The sequence below is a fragment of the Haematobia irritans genome, chromosome 5, assembly GCF_050003625.1.
Source record: "Haematobia irritans isolate KBUSLIRL chromosome 5, ASM5000362v1, whole genome shotgun sequence".
NCBI lineage: Eukaryota > Metazoa > Arthropoda > Insecta > Diptera > Muscidae > Haematobia > Haematobia irritans.
In genome coordinates this window covers 124,017,252-124,035,599 of record NC_134401.1, presented here as the reverse complement: position 1 = coordinate 124,035,599, position 18,348 = coordinate 124,017,252, and the positions used below count along the sequence as shown (strand labels likewise).

The following is an 18,348-nucleotide window of genomic DNA, read 5'->3' as shown; positions in this document are numbered from 1 at the left end:
AGTCAAAATTGTATTCCATAGAAAATCTTGTAAAAATGTTATTTCTATAGAAAATTTTGTTCAAATTTTATTTCAATAAAAAATTTTGTCAAGATTTTATTTCTATAGAAAATTTTGTCAAAATTTTATTCCTATAGAAAATTTTGTCAAATTTTATTTCTATAGAAAATTTTGTCACAATTTTACTTCTGTAGAAAATTTTGTAAAAATTTTATTTCTATAAAAAATTTTGTAAAAAATTTATTTTTATAGAAAATTTTGTCAAAATTTTATTTCTATAGAAAATTTTGTCAACATTCTATTTCTATAGATAATTTTGTGAAAATTTTATTTCTATAGAAAGTTTTATTTCTAGAGAAGATTTTGTTAAAATTTAATATCTTTAAAAATTTTTGTAAAATTTTATTTCTGTGGAAATTTTTGTCAAAATTTTCTTTCTATAGAAAATTTTGTCAAAATTTTATTCCATAGAAAATCTTGTCAAAATGTTATTTCCATAGAAAATTTTGTGCAAATTTTATTTCTATAATAAATTTGGCAAGATTTTATTTCTATAAAAAATGTTGTCAAAATTTTATTTGTATAGAAAGTTTTATTTCTATAGAAAATGTTGTCAAAATTTTATTTCTACAGAAAATTTTGTTAAAATTTTATTTCTGTGGAAATTTTTGTCGAAATTTTATTTCATTATTTTATTTCTATAGAACATTGTGTAAAAACATTATTTCTAAATTCTAAATAAAATAGATGTTACCAAAAAACTACCAAATAAACAAATTTTCGTTTCTATCGAAAATTTGTCGAATTTTTATTTCTATAGAAAATTTTATTTCTATAGAAAATTTTTTCAAAATTTTATATCTAAAGAAAATTTTGTCAAAATTTTATTTGTATAGAAAATTTTGTCAAAATTTTATTTTTATAGAAAATTTTGTCAAAATTTTATTTCTATAGAAAATTTTGTCAAAATATTATTTCTAAATTTTAAATAAAATAAATACCATAAAAACTACCAAACAAGGAATATTGGTTTATTTTTATAGAAAATTTTGTCAACATTTTATTTCTACAGAAAATTTTGTCAAAATTTTTTTTTCTATTGACCGTATTATTTCTAGAGAAGATTTTGTCAAAATTTTATTTTTATAGAAAATTTTGTCAAAATTTTATTTCTGTTTAAATTTTCAAAATTTTATTTCTATAGAAAATTTTGTCAAAATTTTATTTCTATAGAAAATTTTGTCAAAATTTTATTTCTATAGAAAATTTTGTCAAAATTTTATTTCTGTGGAAATTTTTGTCAAAATTTTATTTCATTATTTTATTTCTATAGAACATTGTGTAAAAATATTATTTCTAAATTCTAAATAAAATAGATGTTACCAAAAAACTACCAAATAAAAAATGGTCATTTCTATAGAAAATTTTGTACAAATTTTATTTCTATAGAAAATTTTTTAAAAATTTTATTTCTATAGAAAATTTCTAGAGAAGATTTTGTTAAAATTTTATTTCTACAGAAAATTTTGTTAAAATTTTATTTCTGTGGATATTTTTGTCAAAATTTTATTTTATTATTTTATTTCTATAGAACAGTGTGTAAAAATATTATTTCTAAATTCTAAATAAAATAGATGTTAGCAATAAACTACCAAATAAAAAAATCTTCTTTTCTATAGAAAATTTTGTCAAAATTTTATTTCCAAAGAAAATTTTATTCCTATAGAAAATTTTATTTCTAAAGAAAATTTTGTCAAAATGTTATTTCTATAGAAAATTTTGTTAAAATTTGATTTCTGTGGAAAATTTTGTCAAAATTTGATTTCTGTGGAGAATGTTGCCAAATTTTATTTTTATAGAAAATTTTGTCAAAATAGAACAATTTTGTCAATATAGAAAATTTTGTCAAAATTTAGTTTTTATAGAAAATTTTGTCAAAATTTTATTTCTATAGAAAACTTTTTAAAATTTTTATTTCTATAGAAAACTTTTTCAAAATTTTATGTCTATAGAAAATTTTGTCAAAATTTTATTTCTATAGAAAATTTTGTCAAAATTTTATTTCTATAGAACATTTGTGAGGTAGGACAGGAATAATTTGCAAAATCTACCAAAACATCAAGAATTCTACCAATGTACTAAACTGTAAAAACTCTATGCTTTTTGGCAGAATTCTACCAACAGTGACAGCCGTAGTCATGTATCCCTGAAGATAGGAAAATTTTCCTTAAAATGATGAAAACACTTAAATTAAAGTCAGAATTTTTGGATACAAGTAAACATTTCGTGACTATACCAGTGCTTCTTTATTTCGTCGATTATCTCGAAGGGACAACAAAAAACAATTCGACCGGCGCAAGTGTTGACGTTACGCAAATTTAAAAAAAAAATGGCTCTTCGAAAATCTCGACTTTCGGCACATTCCCTTTGCAATTCAATACCCATTTTTCCAGTTCTCGTTGAAAGTATTTTAATCGAGTGTTGTTCACATCAAAAGCAGATTTGACAAGTTTTTCAGAGAGATCAAAAGTCGATCATCTCATTTTGATGACTATGAAAATTTTATGTTCCGTTTTTTTTTTAACAAAAATTCGATTTTCGAAGTTCGTGGGATTTCGCCCACGACCCCCTTTATGGACCCATGAACCTTAATACATTGATGGGACGTGAAGCAAACATCCGAAAAACGAAAAAATAAAACTTTGTTTCCTAGAATCTAGTACACAAAACTCAAATTTAAAAGAAAATTATGTTATAAATGTATCCTTACTTTAATTCTCGGCTTATTTGGTTCGAATTCAATAGCAAAATCATTAGTGTAAAGACAAAATCTTTGGGATCGGGCATGTTTGTTTTTCAGTGTATGAGGCGTTTCCATTATGATTCATTATGATGTTTTAGAAACATGTCCATAATTCAAAATTCTATTTTATTTCATTCCTTTTTTTTTGTGCCCCAAGTCTCTCTTTTTTCTAACACTGTCAGGACAGTGACATTGCCTATGTGTCATCATAATATAGTACGTACATATATACGGATGAGAGTAGAAAACATTTAAGTAGGCTTAATATAACCACAAAGACTTTGCACATTTTATTCTGCAGTATGGAGTAGTTGAAGACAGGAGCTATGTAGCACCAGCATTAGTATTTGTGAAAACATCTTGAGGACATTTCACAATGTCTATGTGTGATGGTTATTTTATATAGCAAAAGAGAGATAGGGAGAGAGAAAGAGTCTGAAAAAATAACCTAAAATAAAATGTTGAAAAGTCAATGGTCTTAAAGGCTTTGGTTCATACACATAGTCGTGTGAGTGTATGTGTATTAGTTGGCAGTACCCTTGCCAAATGTGTCATAATTGGTGCTTAAAATTAACTTGTGGTTCAGTCTAAAGCAGAGAAATAGAATAATGGATGTTGGCCTAAATTACACTTCGTGATAAATTGATCATGATTAACTAATTTCAATGAGAGGGTTTATTTTCGGTTATCTCACATATTTTTGTTTTCAACTCGAAGGGGAAATTATGTGATATTATACTATAAATTTGTCTATAGAATGTAGCATTGGGATTTGCGAAAATTAATTGGAAAATATTTAGAATATAAGGAATTTCTTTATTCCGGTTCAGGGTTGGCAGATGAAGTGAAATAATGAATTTTCTCGTGCGAAAATTAAACTATATTATTTTCCAATTTTAAACTATATTATATTCCAATTTTAGAGATTTCCATAATGCTAATGTTAAAATAATGATAAAATACTGAGATTTATGAATTTTTAATTACAATTTACGAAATTCTTAAAGCAAAAATTAACTACAAGTAAAGAACAGAAAAACATTGGCTCCAAATAATTATTATAGTAACCACGCTGTAGTCCATTCTTACTATTTTTGAAAAGTGTAGGTAAAGTTTATCGGCCTTGATTGGCATTCGATTTTTTGAGACATTAAGCTGTTAAAAAATTCTTAAAAAAAAATAAAAATTAACGGAAACAAGTATATACGGCCGTAAGTTCGGCCAGGCCGAAGCTTATGTACCCTCCACCATAGATTGCGTAGAAACTTCTACTGAAGACTGTCATCCACAATCGAATTACCTGGGTTGCGGTAACACTTGCCAAAGGCAAGGTATCTTAAAACTTCCTAACACCGTAATATATACAACATAGTCCATACGTGGTATATATTAAACTAAAAGGGCCGATTAAATACGTATATAATTATGTTTAAAGTTTCTATAGAAATAACATTTTGACAACATTTTCTATAAAAGTAAAATTTGGAAAAATTTTTCTATAGAAATAAAATTTGGAAAAATTTTTCTTTAGAAATAAAATTTTGACAAAATTTTCTATAGAAATAAAAATTTGACAAAATTTTCTATAGAAATAACATTTTGACAATGTTCTCTATAGAAATAACATTTTGACAATGTTTTCTATAAAAATAAAATTTTGGTAGATTATTTTTGGCTCGAGTGGCAACCATGATTATGAACCGATATGGACCAATTTTTGTGTGATTGGGGATCGGCTATATATAACTATAGACCGATACGGACAAATTTTGGCATGGTTATTAGCGGCCTTATACAAACACCACGCTGCAAATTTCAACCGGATCGGATGAATTTTGCTCCTCCAAGAGGCTCCGGAGATCAAATCTGGGGAACGGTATATATGGGGGCTATATATAATTATGGACCGATATGGACCAATTCTTGCGTGTTTCTTAGAGACGACATTCTAACACCATATTCCAAATTTCAACCGGATCGGATGAATTTTTCTCCTCCAAGACGCTCCGGAGGACAAATCTGGGGATCGATTTATATGTGGGCTATATACAATTATGGACCGATATGAACCAATTCTTGCATGGTTGTTAGAGATCATATACTAACACCACGTACCAAATTTCAACCGGATCGGATGAATTTTGCTCCTCTCAGAGGCTCCGGAAGTCAAATCTGAGGATCGGCTTATATATAATTATGGACCGATATGGACCAATTTTGGCAAGGTTGTTAGAGACCATATACCAACACCATGTACCAAATTTCAGCCGGATCGGATGAAATTTGCTTCTCTTATAGCAATCGCAAGCCAATTTTGGGGGTCCGTTTATTTGGGGGCTATACGTAAAAGTGGACCGATACGGCCCATTTGCAATACCATCCGACCTACATCAATAACAACTACTTGTGCCAAGTTTCAAGTCGATAGCTTGTTTCGTTCGGAAGTTAGCGTGATTTCAAGAGACGGACGGACGGACATGCTCAGATCGACTCAGAATTTCACCACGACCCAGAATATATACTTTATGGGGTCTTAGAGCAATATTTCGATGTGTTACAAACGGAATGACAAAGTTAATATACCCCCATCCTATGGTGGAGGGTATAACAAAATAGTTTTTGTCACAAACATAAGTTACTTTTAGCAGTACTTCAAATTTGTGAAAACCGGGTGATACATATATATGGAAGCTATAGCTAAATCTGAACCGATTTCGATGATTTTTTGCACATATAGTAGAACTAGCGAAAATAAGATTTGGCCAACTTTGAGTAAGATCGGTTGATAAATAAAGGACTTATAGCCGAATTTGTGAAAATCGGGCGATACATGTATATGGGAGCTATATCTAAATCTGAACCTATTTCAATGAAATTTGGAACACTTAGATGGTGGTCAGTTAGATTACATTTAGGCAAACTTGAAGCAATGTAAATGAACGGTAGGTAAATGAACGCAATCTGACTCGATTTATCGAAATCGGGCGATAAATATATATGGGAGCTATATCTAAATTTCATCCGATTTTTTCCAAATTCAACAGCGTACGTCGTGTGTGAAAACAACACTCTGTACCAAATTCCATCGAAATCGGTTAATAAATGCGATCAGAATCCTGCGAACACCAAATACATGGACGGACGGAAACCAAGGGCTATATCGACTCAGGAGGTGATACTGAGTCGATCGGTATATATTTTATGGGGTCTAAAATCAATATTTCTGGTAGGCACATATTTTGGCAGATCAAAGTTATTATACCCTGACCACTATGTGGTTTAGGGTATAAAAATTAAAAACAAGTATATACGGCCGCAAGTTCGGCCAGGCCGAATCTTATGTACCCACCACCATGGATTGCGTAGAAACTTCTACGAAAGACTATCATCCACAATCGAATTACTTGGGTTGTGGTATCTTAAAACTTCTTAACATCGTTTTCTAAGTTGTGATTTAGTCCTTACGTGGTATATATTAGACAAAAAAGTTATGTATAGTTAAGTCTACATATAATTACGAATCGATATGGACTTTTTGTACGTAGAGAGCCAGAATTGAAATATGGGGGTCGCTTATATGGGGGCCATATACAATTATGAACTTGATATGGACCAATTTTTGTGTGATTGGGGATCGATTTATCTGAGGGTCATATATAACTATAGACCGATATGGACCTAGTTAAGCATGGTTGTTAACGACCATATACTAGCATAATGTACAAAATTTCAACTCACTCGGATTATACGATTATGGACTGATATGGACCACTTTTGGCATGGTTGTTAAATATCATATACTACCACCACGTACCAAATTTCAAGCAGATCGGATGAATTTTGCTTCTCCAAAAGGCACCGGAGGTCAAATCTGGGGATCGGTTTATATGGGAGCTATATATAATTATGGACTGATAGGAACCAATTCCTGCATGGTTGTTGGATACCATATACTAACATCACGTACCGAATTCCAACCGAATGGGAAGAATTTTGCTCTTCCAAGGGGCTCTGGAAGTCAAATCTGGGGATCGGTTTATATGGGGCCTATATATAATTATGGACCGATATCGGCCAATTTTTGCATGGGAGTTTGAGGCCATATATTAACACCACGTACCAAATTTCAACTGAATCACATGAATTTTGGTCTTCCAAGAGGTTCCGGAGGTCAAATCTGGTGATCGGTTTATATGGGGGCTATATATAATTATGAACCGATCTGGACCAATTTTTGCATGGTTGTTAGAGACCATATACTAACATCACGTACCAAATTTCAGCCGGATCAGATGAAATTTGCTTCTCTTAGAGGCCTCGCAAGCCAAATCGGGGGATCGGTTTATATGGGGGCTATATATAACTATGGGCCGATGTGGACCAATTTTTGCATGGTTGTTAGATACCATATACTTACAGCATGTACCAAATTTCAGACGGATCGGATGAAATTTGCTTCTCTTAGAGGCCTCGCAAGCCAAATCGGGGGATCGGTTTATATGGGGGCTATATATAATTATGGACCGATGTCGACCAATTTTTGCATGGTTGTTAGAAACCATATACTAACACCATGTACCAAATTTCAACCGGATCGGATGAAATTTGCTTCTCTTAGAGGCCTCGCAAGCCAAATCGGGGGATCGGTTTATATGGGGGCTATACGTAAAAGTGGACCGATATGGCCCATTTGCAATACCATCCGACCTACATCAATAACAATTACTTGTTTCAAGTTTCAAGTCGATAGCTTGTTTCGTTCGGAAGTTAGCGTGATTTCAACAGACGGACGGACGGACGGACGGACGGACATGCTCAGATCGACTCAGAATTTCACCACGACCCAGAATATATATACTTTATGGGGTCTTAGAGCAATATTTCGATGTGTTACAAACGGAATGACAAAGTTAATATACCCCCATCCTATGGTGGTGGGTATAACAAGAATATTTCCCCCTAAAGTGACTCGAACCAGTGTTGTCTGTATAGACGTTAACAGTCGCCTTAGAACATTGAACCTCCGGCGGAATTGCCATAACAATGTCTAACGATTATTTTAAGACTTTTCATGGCCAAAGATAAACGAATGCCGTTCATAATCTCGTCAACGACCGTGGACGAAATCGTGAACATTCCGTTTTGATTTTTTTTTGTAAACGTTTCGGTTTCATTTTGTCACCGTCCGTTTACGATTTTGGAACGTAATTTGTTCTATTAGTGTGAAGGATCTATCACAGAATGAGTAACGACTCCTCAGTTTATTAGAATTTTTATACCCTCCACCATAGGATGGGGGTATATTAACATTGTCATTCCATTAGTAACACATCGAAATATTGCTCTAAGACCCCATAAAGTATATAACAGGTTGGCTGATAAGTCCCCGGTCTAACAAATAAAAATACATTTTTTTTGTCAAAATTCGTTTTTATTATTCAACATAGTTCCCTTCAAGAGCGATACAATGATTATAGCGACCTTCCAATTTTTTGATACCATTTTGGTAGTACTCCTTCGGTTTTTTCTCAAAATAGGCCTCAGTTTTGGAGATCACCTCTTCATTGCAGCCAATTTTTTCCCCTTCGAGCATCCTTTTGAGGTCTGAGAACAAGAAAAAGTCGCTGGGGGCCAGATCTGGAGAATACGGTGAGTGGGGAAGCACTTCGAAGCCCAATTCATGAATTTTTGCCATCGTTCTCAATGACTTGTGGCACGGTGCGTTGTCTTGGTGGAACAACATTTTTTTCTTCTTCATATGGGGCTGTTTTGCCGCGATTTCGACCTTCCAACGCTCCAATAACGCCATATAATAGTCACTGTTGATGGTTTTCCCTTCTCAAGATAATATATAAAATTTATTCCATGCGTATCCCAAAAAACAGAGGCCATTACTTTGCCAGCGGACTTTAGAGTCTTTCCACGCTTCGAAGACGGTTCACCGGTCGCTGTCCACTCAAACGACTGTCGATTGGACTCAGGAGTGAAATGGTGGAGCCATGTTTCTTCCATTGTCACATATCGACGGAAAAACTCGGGTGTATTACGAGTTAACAGCTGCAAACACCGCTCAGAATCATCAACACGTTGTTGTTTTTGGTCAAATGTGAGCCATTTTGCTTCCGCATATCCAAATATTGATGAATGATATGACCATCACGTTCCGTTGATATCTTTAAGGCCTCTGCTATCTCGATCAACTTCATTTTACGGTCATTCAAAATCATTTTGTGGATTTTTTTGATGTTTTCGTCGGTAACCACCTCTTTCGGGCGTTCACTGCGTTCACCGTCCTCCGTGCTAATTTCATCACGCTTGAATTTTGCATACCAATCAATTATTGTTGATTTCCCTGGGGCAGAGTCCGGAATCTTATTATCAAGAAAAGTTTTTGCTTCCACCGTATTTTTTTCCTTCAGAAAGCAGTATTTTATCAAAACACGAAATTCCTTTTTTATACCCTCCACCATAGGATGGGGGTATATTAACTTTGTCATTCCGTTTGTAACACATCGAAATATTGCTCTCAGACCCCATAAAGTATATATATTCTGGGTCGTGGTGAAATTCTGAGTTGATCTGAGCATGTCCGTCCGTCCGTCCGTCTGTTGAAATCACGCTAACTTCCGAACGAAACAAGCTATCGACTTGAAACTTGGCACAAGTAGTTGTTATTGATGTAGGTCGGATGTTATTGCAAATGGGCCATATCGGTCCACTTTTACGTATAGCCCCCATATAAACGGACCCCCAAATTTGGCTTGCGATTGCTCTAAAAGAAGCAAATTTCATCCGATCAGGCTGAAATTTGGTACATGGTGTTAGTATATGGTCTCTAACAACCATGCAAAATTTGGTCCATATCGGTCCACTTTTACGTATAGCCCCCATATAAACGGACCCCCAAATTTGGCTTGCGATTGCTCTAAGAGAAGCAAATTTCATCTGATCCGGATGAAATTTGGTACATGGTGTTAGTATATGGCCTCTAATTACCATGCAAAAATTGGTTCACATCGGTCCATAATTGTATATAGTCCCCATATAAACCAATCCCACGATTTGGCTTGTGGAGCCTCTAAGAGAAGCCAATTTCATCCGATCCGGCTGAAATTTGGTACATGGTGTTGGTATATGTTCTCTAATTACCATGCAAAAATTGGTCCACATCTACCCATAATTATATATAGCCCCCATATAAGCCGATCCCCAGATTTACACTCCAGAGCCTATTAGAGGAGCAAAATTCATCCGGTTGAAATTTGGTACGTGGTGTTAGTATATGGTCTCTAACAACCATACAAGAATTGGTCCATATCGGTCCATAATTATATATAGCCCCCATATAAATCAATCCCCAGATTTGATCTCCGAAGCCTCTTGGACGAGCAAAGTTCATCCGATCCGGTTGAAATTTGCAAGGTGGTGTTAGTATAAGGCCGCTAATAACCATGCCAAAATTGGCCAATCACACAAAAATTGGTCCACATCGGTTCATAATCATGGTTGCCACTCGAGCTCAAATTAATCTACCAAAATTTTTTTTATAGAAAACATTGTCAAAATGTTATTTCTATAGAAAATTTTGTCAAAATTTTATTTCTATAGAAAATTTTGTCAAAATTGTATTTCTATAGAAAATATTGACAAAATTTTATTTCTATAGAAAATTTTGTCAAAATTTTATGTCTATAGAAAATTTTGTAAAAATTTTACTTCTATAGAAAATGTTGTCAAAATTTTATTTTGTCAAAATTTTATTTCTATAGAAACTTTAAACTTAATTATATACGTATTTAATCGGCCTTTTTTTTAGTTTAATATATACCACGTATGGACTATGTGGTATAAATTACTGTGTTAGGAAATTTTAAGATACCTTGCCATCGGCTTCAGTAGAAGTTTCTACGCAATCCATAGTGGAGGATACATAAGCTTCGGCCTGGCCGAACTTACGGCCGTATATACTTGTTTTCCATTTTTTTCACGATAACAAAAGTTGCTTCACAAAAGACGCTCTATCTCACAAACTAATTGACTTACAGACGTCAAATTTTGTCACGAATCTATGTGTCAGACCGGGAACTGATCAACCAACCTGTTATATTCTGGGTAGTGGTGAAATTCTGAGTAGATCTAAGCATGTCCGTCCGTCTGTTAAAATCACGCTAACTTCCGAAAGAAACTAGCTATCGACTTGACTCTTAGCACAAGCAGTTGTTATTGATGTTGGTCAGATGGTATTGCAAATGGGCCATATCGGTCCACTTTTACGTATAGCCCCCATATAAACGGACCCCCAAATTTGGCTTGCAGATCCTCTAAGAGAAGCAATTTTCATCCGGTCCGGCTGAAATTTGGTACGTGGTGTTAGTATATGGTCTCCATATAAACCGATCCCCAGATTTGACTTCCGGAGCCTCTTGGAAGAGCAAAATTCATCGGATCCGGTTGAAATGTGGTACGTGGTATTAGTATATGGTCTCTAACAATCATGCAAAAATTAGTTCATATCGGTCCATAATTATATATAGCCCCCATATAAATCGATTCCCAGATTTGACCTCTGGAATCTCTTGGAGTAGCACAATTCATCCATTTCGGTTGAAATTTGGTACATTGCGCTAGTATATGGCCGCTAACAACCATACCAAAACAGGGTCCATATCGGTCTATAGTTATATATAGCCGATCCCCAATCACACAAAAAGTGGTCCATATCGCCAAAAATAGTCTACCAACATTTTATTTCTATAGACAATTTTGTCAAAATTTTATTACTATAAAAATTTTACCAAAAATTTATTTCTTAACGAAATTTTGTCAAAATTTTATTTCTATAGAAAAATTAGTTTTAAGACACCTTGCCATCGGCAAGTGTTACCACAGCCCAAGTAATTCGATTGTGGATGACAGTCTGTAGTAGAAGTTTCTGCGCAATCCATTGTGGCTTCCTAAATTGTGGTTCAACTAAACTGTCCCAGGATGTGCCCATTGGAATGAGTCTACGTGTGTCCTAAATGTACATACACTCTTTCAATGGCAAACCCATATTCAAGTGACTGATCCCTTCCATACGTTTTGACCAGAACTGAGACAGGTCCATACAGACAAGGGACTACTCCTGTACTGGACTAGTACATGATATTTGTTATCAGGTAGCACGGAAAGTAAAATCAGATTTATAGGGCAACATTTAGTAAGTCACGTTATCCGTGGCGAGAATAGAGTTTGCCCGGTTGCACAGAAAGTAAAATCAAATTTATAGAGCAACATTTAGTAAGTCAAATTATCCGTGGCGAGAAAAGAGTTAGCCGAGATAGCATTTTTTTCTTCGCAAATTTTGGCAATTTTTTTTATCGTAAAATCGGACCAAAAACACCAGAAAGTTCAGTAGAGGATGGTTGTAATTAAGTAAATTGTATCTTTTTTCTGTATTCCGATTACAATAATGATTTTCTATGAAAGCTCTACATTCAAAAAAAAGTTTACTTGGATCCAAAGATTTTAACCTTCCTTTAAGGATTTTGGTATTGATTCCGAGCCAAAGATGCGGCTTCTTTAAAATAAAGACATTTTTTTAGGGACCTCCCTGGCTTTAAATCTAGGATCGATAAAATTAAAATTGGATACAGATCTCATTCATCGAATTTTTATTCTCTGTTTGCGATATATTAATAAAGGTATTCATGTACAAACAAATTCCAGTTTCAAAATCCAAATTATGCCAAGTACTTCAAAGTAAAAACTGTTTTCTTAACGCTAAAAATACTTTAAACCAAAGATGCAAATCCTTAAAATAAGTCTTAGCCTATATTTGAAGCGATTTTATCTTAAATTTAAAAACCTTAAATTTAAAGAGTTAAAGACGATTTCTTTAAATTAAAAATGTTTTTCTTTATTTTAAGGAAAATTTGTCTTACTTCAAAGATCTACAACTTTAGCAGAGAGACGGAAAATTTCTAAATTTATGTCCTAAATTTAATGGAAAAAAATTTTGAAGCAAGGATTATAAACTTTCCTTTAATTAAATGTCATTATTTTAAAGAATTTTGTCCTTAGCATTGCGTAAATTTCGAGTTCTAAAATTTAAGTTGTTTGATCTTCCATATTAGGTCAATATTTTTTCAGTGTATATAAAATTTCTATGACCAAACAAGGAATGGTATACAAATTATTTAAAACTAAATAAACAAAGTAAAAATATTATACAGTAAAGTCCCTACAATACTCCCTCCCCCTCCTGATGAAAGGATGTCCAATATATTAATTGTAACTGCCCGTTTCTTTTTCTCTGTTGATGGTGGTGTAGCTATCCCAAAATCCATGGATTTATTCCCCACTCTTTTTCCTTGCCCGTTTAAGGTTTTTTTCGTAATCCTACAACTACCCCCCTGTTTCGATTTCCTGTCCTCTTGATTATTTGTAAGAAAGCATATAGTGCCCACACAAGACAAATATTAAGAAAGATTATAAATTTAAAAAAAAATATCCAACAATATGAACGACCCCAAAAATTCAATTCAATATTCAAACATCATGTCCATGGACATTGTCAGTTGATATTAGGTTTTAAAATCAATTTTTCTTTACTTACCCCCATCAAAAACAAAAAAGGAAGGGTCATATACCACATATCAAATTTCATGGAATAACTTTGAGTAGAGTAAATAGGATTAGGATCCAGGAAAACATCATCACCTCTGTCAATATACAAATATCCTCAATACATAGACATATCTTAGATACACAAAAAAGATGTCTGATATCTGCTTGGCAAAATGGGGGAAGGGAATTTCAATTTTAAAATATTTTTATGAAAAATGTTTTTTGGTTTTTAATTTTCCGTTTTTTTTTTCATAAATCTTTCCCCACCAATGCAAAAACATGCACATACTCACACACACACACACACACACACATGTATACGTCTTTAGAAATTGGAGACAAATATGTAAATATAACCAAAAATGATATGGTTAGATTGGTTTTCCCCGCATTTCTTGTTTTTGGCCTGTCCAAGGATTGTATCGGGATGAAGTAGACCAGAGAATTTATTTACATTTTACTACCCCTTATTGGTGTCTAATACTTTTATCCGAAACAAACGAAACGAAAGAAATGTCAATAACAATTTTCTTGTATACGCATCAAAGGACTACAAAAAGGATCTCTTTTCTCACATACACATAAATTTCCATTTAAATTTCTTGCAGGTTGATGACATTCCATCCCCCCCCTCCCCCATGAAGGAGAAAATATTCGTTGTAGATATTGAATTTCAGGGCAGAATTTTACATTTCCCCTAAATCATTGGACTATGGAAAATATTTGTAAAATATCAAATATTTGTTCACATTTCGAAATGTAATCAAAAGAGAGAGAGAGAGAGAGATAGAGAGAGCACTACTTGGTTATTGAGCCAGAACAAGAATTGTGTACGTTTCATATTCCATTTTGGATGTATTAGGAAGAGGAATGAAATTCTTGGGTAACCACAATTGATACCAATAGTGAAATGTCTCAATTTGATGATAAGGCAACAAGACGCACAATATCCATCACTGCCCATATTAGAACTATATCCAATCACAAAGCCACCCACCAGCAAAAGTCACAGCCGCCGCCACCACCACCACCGTTACCGCCTCTTCCTTTACTACCAAAGTCACAAATATCAGTGACATTTTCCCTGCTGCAATATGGCCACAAAACGAGCCACAAATTATGGCCATTCACATTCCCAACGTCGCCCACCTGACGTCGAAGAGGCCTTATCCTCGATGTTATGGACACCATATGAAAGAGCCTCCAATACGGATACCTCATCGGAGGATGAAGATGATCTTCATCATCACTCTGCAATGCATCGTCAGCAATTGAGAAAATCCAAAAGTCAATATGATTATACGAGTGTACCCACTATACCACCACCATCGCCAATACCATCGCCCTCACCCAGGATAATGAGACCGGCGTCAGCAGTCACAAATCTTGTGGCCTATATACCAACTCCAACGCATTTAGTTAACCTACCACCGGCTCCACCGGTTCCTCCTATAGTGGCAACAAGTAATTGTCTACTTGCTATTGCTGCAGAGCCAACATCCAGCTATTATGGGACGGATGAGATATGTGATGCATCTGTAACTACACCATTAGTGCCTTTTTCCAGTCTTGTGTTGGGTGCCCAACATGGACATTTGACAGCTGTCACTGGGCCAGAGGAGCTTGTGGCGGCCGCCACCACCACCACCACCACAATGGGGAACTCTAGTCATCTGATTGCGGTAGCTGTCGAAGATGCACACAATAATTGTTATCCTAATGAGAGTACATTAGCGAGTAACAACAGCAACGGCAACAACAACAATACAATGAGTTCCTCATTTGCAGCATCATTAGAGAGTCATAAAAATCGTTGTTCATATCCTTCCTATGGTCGTATAGCAGGGCTAAGCAAATGGTTTTCCTCGTCCTCCTCTTCCAACTCGCACTCATCAACAACTGCCAACTCTAATTCCCTACCCGCCCCACACCCCTCCTCTAGCACAAATAATACAGCTACAGTTACCTTGCCAGCGAGTTCATCATCGTCAATGCCGTCATCCTCCTCATCACCATCATCTGGAATTGCAGGCTCAATGCCATTAGCCAATATGACTATGACTACCACAGCATCTGAGGCCAAGGAGCCACCCTCATATGAGTCCTTGTATTCAAAACAGCAGCAACAACAGCAAAAACAAGAACACCAGCGAACACGACGTCGTCATGTCACTCGTATAGCTCGCCACAGCAGCAAACATTTGAATATATTCAAGCCGGTGCTGGAGACATTAAAAGCAAATGTGTCAACAATTACACAGGGTCGCTTTTCGAGCATAACATCGTCATCCACCTCCGCCGCCTCTTCCACCTCATCATCCACGTTTTTGGCCAGGCGACAGGATAACAGTCGTCGCGTTAATACGAATACAAGCAATAACATCAACAACGCCAACGTCAACAATAACATCGGCAGTAGTAGTAGCAGTACTCAAAGGAGCAGCAATAGTACAGGCATTGGTAGTCCCAGCAATAATCCTCTACGAAACGTTGGCAACAGTTGTGAATCAACGAATAATGGTGGTTGTGTCACCAGCATTGGAACACATCTGGTTCATTCATTTAGTGATGATTTTCTAACTGAGGTAAGTTGATTTTCATTTTGTTTAAAAAAGACACCTCCTACACCTGCATCAGCACCATTCAAAACTGAGACCCTCGTCATTTGTGAAAGACTTGTCGGTAAATAAAACCCAGACTTGGCTACAAGGATTATGTGTGGCGACATAGTTAGCAAAGCACCCATCATCTGTCTGACTATACTAGAGAATCTTATAAAATGTGGTTAAAGGTGTTGAATTGTAGAGTCGCTTAAAAGTTAAATAAAATCGTTTTCAACTACTCAGGCAATTAGGCGAAAACAAACTCAGAAGAGGACTAGAACACAAAACTTTGGCAAATCTTCATTTAGGTTATTATAGTTTAAAAAGGGAATTTGAAAATTATAATAGAGGGCAGGGAAAGTTCTTTTGCTTGGTGGTTTCTACAAAAGTCGAGAAATTTACTTTAGCCTAAACGAATTTTTGTCAAAATAATGGAAAAGTTGCAATAAAGACTTGGCCAGATTGGTTGTACAATTAACCTCATAGCAATTCGAATACCTTAAAATTTCCCAGAAATAAATAGAAGTAGTTCCACAAACACTTCTTTTAAAGTTAAAGAGCATTCTGGGATTCTATAACGGTTGCCACTCGAGCGAAAAAAAATCTACCCAAAATTTGTGGAAAATCCGACGAAAAAAAAAATTTATTCTATAGAAAATTTTACCAAAATTTTATTTTTATAAAAAATTTGGCAAAATTTTATTTGTATAGAAAATTTTATCAAATTTTATTTCTATAGCAAATTTTCTCAAAATTTTATTTCTACAGAAAATTTTGTCAAAATTTTATTTCTATAGAAAATATAGGCAAAATTTTATTTCTTTAGAAAATTTTGTCAAAATTTTATTTCTATAGAATATTTTGTCAATTTTTTTTTGTATAGAAAATATTGTCAAAATTTTATTCGTATAGAAAATTTTGTCAAAATTTTATTTTTTAGATACTTTTATCAAAATTTTCTTTTTATAGAAAATATTGTCAAAATTTTATTTCTATAGAAAATTTTGTCAAAATTTTATTTCTATAGAATATTTTGTCAATTTTTTTTTGTATAGAAAATATTGTCAACATTTTATTCGTATAGAAAATTTTGTCAAAATTTTATTTTTTAGATACTTTTATCAAAATTTTCTTTTTATAGAAAATATTGTCAAAATTTTATTTCTATAGAAAATTTTGTCAAAATTTTATTTCTATAGAATATTGTCAACATTTTTTTTATAAAAAATATTGTCAAAATTTTATTTCTATAGAAAATTTTGTCAAACGTTTTATTTCTATAGAAAATTTTGTCAAAATTTTATTTCTATAGAAAATGTTGTCAACATTTTATTTCTATAGAAAATTTTGTCAAAATTTTATTTCTATAGAAATTTTTGTCAAAATTTTATTTCTATAGAAAATTTTATCAAAATTTTATTTCTATAGAAATTTTTGTCAAAATTTTATTTCTATAGGAAATTTTATCAAAATTTTATTTCTATAGAAATTTTTGTCAAAATTTTATTTCTATAGAAAATGTTGTAAAAATTTTATTTCTATAGAAAATTTTGTCAAAATTTTATTTTTATAGAAATTTCTTCAAAATTTTATTTTTATAAAAAATTTGGCAAAATTGTATTTCTATAGAAAATTTTATCAAATTTTATTTCTATAGAAAATTTTCTCAAAATTTTATTTCTACAGAAAATTATGTCAAAATTTTATTTCTATAGAAAATTTTATCAAAATTTTATTTCTATAGAAATTTTTGTCAACATTTTATTTCTATAGAAAATTTTATCAAAATTTTATTTCTATAGAAATTTTATTGAAATTTTTATTTCTATAGAAAATTTTGTCAAAATTTTATTTCTATAGAAAATTTTGTCAAAATTTTATTTTTATAGAAGATTTTATCAAAAAATTTTTTTATAGAAATTTTTGTAAAAATTTTATTTCTATAGAAAATTTTGTCAAAATTTAGTTCTATAGAAAATTTTGTCAAAATTTTATTTCAAAATTTTACTTCTATAGAAAATTTTCTCACGATTTTATTTCTATACACACAAAATTTTTTTTTTCTGATTCAATCACGAAATTAATTGATCCAATTAATTTTTTAATTGAAATGTCTTCAATCACAGAAATGATAGTATCAATTAAAAAATTAATTGACAGTCAATGATTACGCTGGGAAGCTTTTTTCCAAACGGAGTAACTACACCGCAGTGATAAACCAAAAAAAATGGAGGAGTTCGCAAAAAAAAATGAACTTCAAACGGTTTGCTTGTCGATGTAACACTAAATTTATTTCAATTTTTATTTTTCACGCTTATGTCTATTCCGTTTTAA

The 18,348-nt window shown here is 32.9% G+C and overlaps 1 protein-coding gene across 1 annotated transcript in view; it reads left to right on the top strand.

Moving 5' to 3' along the window:
* Nucleotides 1-14,240: 14,240 nt before the first annotated feature.
* Nucleotides 14,241-18,348, top strand: part of LOC142238680 (uncharacterized) — a 339,972-nt gene continuing 335,864 nt past the window's right edge. Inside the window, exon 1 of the mRNA XM_075310386.1 lies at nucleotides 14,241-15,996. Coding sequence (XP_075166501.1) covers nucleotides 14,506-15,996 — 1,491 coding nt within the window. The 5' untranslated portion in view covers nucleotides 14,241-14,505. The remainder of the gene's footprint in view (nucleotides 15,997-18,348) is intronic.